Raw genomic sequence first — 6,536 nt, forward strand, 5'->3', positions numbered from 1 at the left:
CTCCAAAGTTGCAAGCAAAGAGTTTGTGGTTAAATGTTACCGCTCGGAAAGTGAAACTTGGAGCGTGATGAACCAGCCAGCGCAGATCCCGCCCGGGTCTAATTGGAACAGGAGATAATCGAATATTTATTATTCTGCCTGAGATTTTTTTTTTTTCCTTAAACAATTCCTTGGAGTAAATAATTAGGATTGCGGCCGTCCTCGGCGAAGATAAATGAGCGGCATTTGTGAGGCGCTGAGAGACGAGGTACAAAGCAAATCTTCTGTGGAAGCCACAAGCGAGCGAGCTTTTGGGCGAAGGGGATTGTAAATTTATTTTATGAACATTAAAAAAAAAATCGTCCCTGTTATTTTTAGCTGAGCCTCTGCGCTCCGCTCTGGTTTGGGTTTGTTTTGGATTTTTTTTTTTTTTTTTTTAAGAAACCTATGCCAGACAGGAAGGCCTTGGAGAAATTCCCACCTCTGGCCTCGTAGATATTTTCAACAAACCTATTCATAATAAAGGCGCTGTTGTTTGTTAATTAATTCACAGCTTCTCGGCTCGGGCAGTAGAGTCTACTTTTTAATAAGACATATTTATCATGGTGAGGAAAGCAAATGAGAATAACTCCCAGCAAGGATATCATCCTCTCTGTAGACAATAATCCATCTCCGTGGAAGATACAATGCAGATTTGGGAATGCAGAAAGGATTTAATCAGTGTAAAAAAGCAGAGCAGCCCCTGCGTGGACACGTTGTCTGAGGCTGTGTTGGAAGGATATGGAGGTTTCATATGACATGACATAAGAACACAGCAGCCAGGGAAGGGAAAAAAAAAAAGATGTTATTTATTGTCGAGCTGTGGCTTCTGTTAAACCCCGGTACTTAGAAATATCGCATTAGACTTTATCTCCACAGAGTTTATTTTATTTTATTTTAGAGAATGAAAGAGCCCAGATAAAATTAAATATACAAGAGATACAACTGAATATACAATGGATATCAATTTCCAAACAAAATGCACAGTGGCTCCTCGCAAACTCTCAGCTGTGGGGAGAAATCTCTGCCTTTTTAAAATATGTTTGCTGCTTGATTGATCCTCACACATCAGATTATTTTCAGGTCAAGATAGTTTTCATATTTCTAAGGGTTTTTCTACTCCATCTTTATCTTAGAGAAAGTTTATGCTTTGAGAAAAGAAAGAGAAAGGAAGAGATAAAGAAAAAATAAGAAGGCCAGAGAGAGAAAGAAAAAAGGAGGTTTCATTTTCTAATTTGAGGCTTTGGACTGTGGTTTTAGACTTTTTGAGCTTGGATTGAGGGAGGGAGGAAGGATGAAGAATCAAAGGGGTAGAAAGTTAAAAGCAAATGGCCTGGTGACGTGTTTGTTTTCCAAAGGAAAAAAAAAACAACAGCAATTAAACTGGTTTTGGAATCACATCTTGCCAATGGTAGTTCCAGGTTCAGGACTGATGAGTACAAAGCAGTGCAGGCGATGAAGGGGGATGTTTTCTAAATACAACCTGTGCTACTGGAGAGGGGAGACTAGCAAACAGGCCAAAGGAGGCACATTCTTGAATCCATGCCCCTGCTTAAATCTGCTTAAAATATTTGCACTGAATTCCAAAGACATTGCGAGTCCCTGTGTAAACAGCCAACTAAGCCAACTGTGTCAGGACAGTTACCTGGATAAAACATATTGACTATTTGCTGTTTTCAGTTTGAAAACAAATATACTGGACTGAGGCCCTACAACAAACTTAGCAGACTTTTAATTTCTGGTGGTATAACGTCTTGCTGGTTTTTATGTGTGTGAATGGCTGATTTGAATAGGTCAGGGGTAAGAAAGCAAGACTTTCATTCCTTTCATGCTTGCAGCTAGCAATTATCCATCCCGTATTTTTATATTTATGTTAATGTGTGTGTGCGATCTGGACACGGATGTGTACACGTGCACGTGACACACACACACCTCCATGCGTGGACACACACATTCATACGGGAGTGTATGTGTATGCGTGTGTGTATATATGTATACAGATAAATATAGAATTAAATAGACGTATACAGATGAAACCACGTGTACTTATAGAGAATGTGTGTAGTTATACATCCTGGGTGTTATCCTCTAAGGGGTAAAAAGGTGAAACCAACAAACCAACCAACCAGGAAAACTACCCCCTGAAACGAGCTCACCACTTTTGCACGGTAACATTTGTTGAGCCTCCTTAGGCTGCATGCAGGAGAAAATCTGCTCAAAGCATCTGTTCGCCCTGTTCTGCGGGACCCTATTCATGTCATGGGCCTTTCAGGCCCCAAGATGGATTCATAGGCCGGGTACTATTATTGTGTGTTTTCTCCTAACCTTTCAGGTCAGCTTCCAATAGACAGCTGGAAACGGCCTGTCACGTGGCCTTGGGGTGCCAATGTTCTGCCATAGGGGTGTCAAGACCCTGGTAGCCGGAAAAATCATTTTGGGGAGTCCCAGAGATGCAGAAGACAACGTACTACGACAGCTCCACGCTCTTTGGGGGTTACTCCTATGGGAATGCCAATGGGTTCGGCTACGAGGGTCCCCAGCAGCCCTTCCAGCCGGCCTCTCACATGGAGAACGACTACCAGAGGTCTGCCTGCTCCCTCCAGTCTCTTGGCAACACAACCCCGCATGCAAAAAGTAAAGACCTGAATGGGAGCTGCATGCGTCCAAGTTTGCCCCAGGAGCACCATCCGCCTCCCCCCGTCTCGCCACCCCCAAACCCTGCCACCAACAGCACCAGTAGCAACAGCAATAACCAGTCGGGGAGCAGTAAAACTGCTCCCAGCAAAGCCAACCTCAGTGCAAACGCCAGTCTCACCAAGCAGATCTTCCCCTGGATGAAAGAATCGAGGCAAAACTCCAAACAGAAAAACAGCTCCCCTAGCACAGGTACACTGTTCTGCTTTTGTAACCGTCTGCTTTTCTAAACACCGAGGTAACGAAGCCACCGGCCGGCATGGTCTTGTTTGGAGGGAGGGGAGAGAGGGAGAGGATGCAGCGAGGATCCAGCAAGGATCCTGGTGCTGGGCACCATCCCAAGGCTGCCAGCCGTGTGCCCCAGCCAGGCTGAGCAAGCCTTGGCCCATCCGGGAGCACTGGCTGCGCACACTTGGTGTGTTTTAAACATATCCAGAGCACCACGGGAAATACAACCAGGTGGTTGTACACAGCGATGTCTGACTGCGTAGATACAGATACATGAAAACGTACACCCACTGCTCAACCCAGCGCTGCTAAAGCGGAGAGCTTGTTCTCTTCCCACCTCCCTGCCTTCAGATACAGCGCTAAACATGGTGTTCAGAGCGTTTGCGTGCATATACAGAGCATATGCATAAACACATGCATGTTCTTGCAGGTGTACATGCAGATCTCCGACACGATCAAGGGAAAAAATCAGTATGGAAATATTGCTGTTTTGAGAAATATATTCCTATAAACTTTGTGGCACACCCTTCACTCTATGTTAATATAATTTCTCTGTTATATACAACTTTATCTCACAAAAAGGGAGGTGTGAATGTGATTTGGTGTGTAACAATGTACATGCAAATATTTGTGTTACACAAATACGAGACACACACAAGACGTGCACGTGTGTGTGTATTCGTACCTCGGCAAACAAAATACCTCCCAAAGCTGACCCGTGTTAGTATTAATTGGCTTTGCAGTGGCTGCCCCCCTGCCAAATATTATTTTCTCGAAATTATCTGTTGGAAATAATCGACTCCTAAATAAATGTCCCTGGAATCCTTTTCTACATGACATGATCAAATTTTCATAAACCAGGGGCAGCTTTGGAGAACAGAACTCTTAATAAATGACATGATTATGGAGTGCAGGCTAATGCAAAGGGGTGAGGGAAAGGGAGGGGGGTCGAACTCTTGTGCCTGTTCCAGGATTTATTAAGAAACGATGCATTCAATTTCTGCATGTAAGTAATTATCTTTTATTTCATTTCACGGCCAGCAGAAACCTGCAGCGGCGAGAAAAGCCCTCCAGGCTCCTCGGCCTCCAAGAGAGCCCGCACAGCCTATACCAGCGCTCAGCTGGTGGAGCTGGAGAAGGAATTCCACTTCAACCGCTACCTGTGCCGGCCCCGCCGCGTGGAGATGGCCAACCTGCTGAAACTCAGCGAGAGGCAGATCAAGATCTGGTTCCAGAACAGGAGAATGAAATATAAGAAAGATCAGAAGTCAAAAGGCATGGGGTCTTCCTCTGGAGGACCTTCCCCCACCGGCAGCCCGCCCCAGCCCATGCAATCCTCCGCCGGATTTATGAACACCTTGCACAGCATGAGCAGTAACTATGATGCCCCCTCGCCACCTTCCTTCAATAAACCCCACCAAAATGCCTATGCCATGTCAACTAACTACCAAAACCCCATCAAAGGCTGCCCTACCCAACAGAAATATGCCAACACGGCCCCCGAGTACGACCCCCATGTCTTACAAGGGAATGGGGTGGCCTACGGGACTCCCAGCATGCAGGGAAGCCCCGTCTATGTTGGAGGCAACTATGTGGATTCTATGCCCACCTCTGGTCCGTCCCTTTATGGTCTCAATCACCTGTCACATCACCAGGCTGCCAACATGGACTACAACGGGCCTCCGCAGATGCCCCCGAGCCAGCACCACGGACCATGTGAGAACCACCCCACCTACACAGACCTTTCCTCGCACCACACTTCTTCTCAGGGCAGAATCCAAGAGGCGCCCAAGCTGACCCACCTGTGATAGGGAGCAGGGACAGGCTCAGGCAAAGCGGATGGGACCTTGCCATGGGGCACGGGAGAAGGGAAGGGGGCAGGATCGGCTTCAGGAACATTTGTGTTGAGCTATTTTCTTTTTGTTCATTGTCAGGGCAATTTCTACCAGGTTGTTGTGCTTGCTATTCTTATTTCTGGATTTTATTAGGCACAATTTCCAACCGTTGCAGTATTTACTGCCAAGAGCAGCTCTCTCTCTCTGAAGAGATATACCTCCTGTGTTTCAACACAAATGCTTCTGAAATGGGTTTGGGGTAGTTTTGTGGGAATCCAGCAGATTTTTAGCAGCAGCATCCTTCTTTTCCAAACCAAGTACAGATCATCACTGATAATTCTCTCAGACACTGAAAAGGAGAATAGTCAGCCAGCCAAGTCTTTACAGTTGGTGTCTTTACATCTATGTAAACGTGCATGTGTGTACACATATGCAATCAAAAGAGATTTGCAAGAAAACTACCCTCCTCTCCGACTCCTTTGCTAGAGGAACCTCATGCTTTCCAGCCTTCAGAGGAAGAACATCCTTTTTCACTGAGCAACTTCCCAGCAGTCCCTATGTAAACTGCAAATATACATACCTGCCAATGCGTGGGATTCACGGTCTTCCCCTCCAGCCCCTGCTGCCCCTCTCAAAAATAATAGAAACAACAACAACAACAAAAAAATAGAATAAGAGAGGTGTAAGAATTGCAAAAGCTTTGGGAAAAAGTTTTTGAAATGCCTAAACCCCCCCACCAACAATAATAGCACCCAAAGAGAGGAAGTAAGAGTTGACAGGTCTGAATATTTTCCTTCCTTCGCCTCTGATGACATGAAGTCTCCATTTGACACCGCTGGGTTTTTTTGTTTTGGGGGTATTTTTCTTAGGGTTCATTAACAGAAAAGCAATCTTAAGACTTAGAAGTCCTACACTTCTTTCCTCCTCTTCTCTTGACCTTACGTGAAAACAGGGTATATTTGAACAAACGGAATGTCCTCCAATCGAAGCAGAAGTGAATGGATCTCTAGTATTTGCTAATGCTTTCTTGTCTGGACATCTTTGTTGCACTTAGAGTTTACATATAATGGGTATAAAAACAACTTTGAAGGGCGTTCGTCCAACTCAGTCGAGATGTCCTTCAATAGGTGTGTGTTCTGGTGAACATTCATATATATTTATTGGTTATAGCCAGTTTAAAATATTTTCCTTTTTTTTTTTGTATTATTTATCCCCAATATTATGTATTTATATGAGGAAAAAAAGAATCAAATTGTACTTTTTTAGTATTTACTTGTTATAAAGGACATTGTGTTTCCTTGTCACTGTACAACAAGCTTATTTTAGTTATTGTAATTTAGAAAGACCAGTAGTTTTATGTTACCTTCGTACTTATGAATAATGTAATTAGTTCTACTGGAGGCATGAGAGCAGAACCAGACTGTAATTGTATAGTCCTGAATTAGAAGAACTATAGCTAATCCCTCCCTCCCACCTCACCCCTCCTCTTTGGAGATCTTTCTTTGTTCTTACAGTAGTTATTTTATTTCCTTGCTTAAGGGTTGTCTGTTGAACAATTCTTGAATAAACTTTCTGTTATCAATTTTATCTTGTCCTATCCGTCGGATTTTAAGGCAAAAAGAAAGAAATGTGGATCTCAAACGGAGAAGAGAACGTGGCAAAGCGACCGCTTGGAATGGTCCGAGTTCAGATAGCGGGGTTAGTGGCTGAGTTCCCTTTTGGGGTGAAACCCCGGGGGTTCGGGCCAAGAGCGGCCCCTCC

General features: G+C 44.5%; 1 protein-coding gene across 1 annotated transcript; it reads left to right on the forward strand.

Moving 5' to 3' along the window:
* The first annotated feature begins 14 nt into the window (after positions 1-14).
* HOXB3 (homeobox B3) lies at positions 15-4,995 on the forward strand. The gene is made up of 3 exons (XM_010085116.1): positions 15-247; positions 2,351-2,904; positions 3,982-4,995. The coding sequence occupies exons 2-3, from the start codon at positions 2,469-2,471 to the stop codon at positions 4,746-4,748; spliced, it is 1,203 nt and encodes a 400-aa protein (XP_010083418.1). The 5' UTR covers positions 15-247; positions 2,351-2,468; the 3' UTR covers positions 4,749-4,995.
* The last annotated feature ends 1,541 nt before the right edge of the window (positions 4,996-6,536 follow it).

Source organism: Pterocles gutturalis, unplaced genomic scaffold, assembly GCF_000699245.1.
Source record: "Pterocles gutturalis isolate BGI_N339 unplaced genomic scaffold, ASM69924v1 scaffold44116, whole genome shotgun sequence".
Classification (NCBI taxonomy): domain Eukaryota; kingdom Metazoa; phylum Chordata; class Aves; order Pterocliformes; family Pteroclidae; genus Pterocles; species Pterocles gutturalis.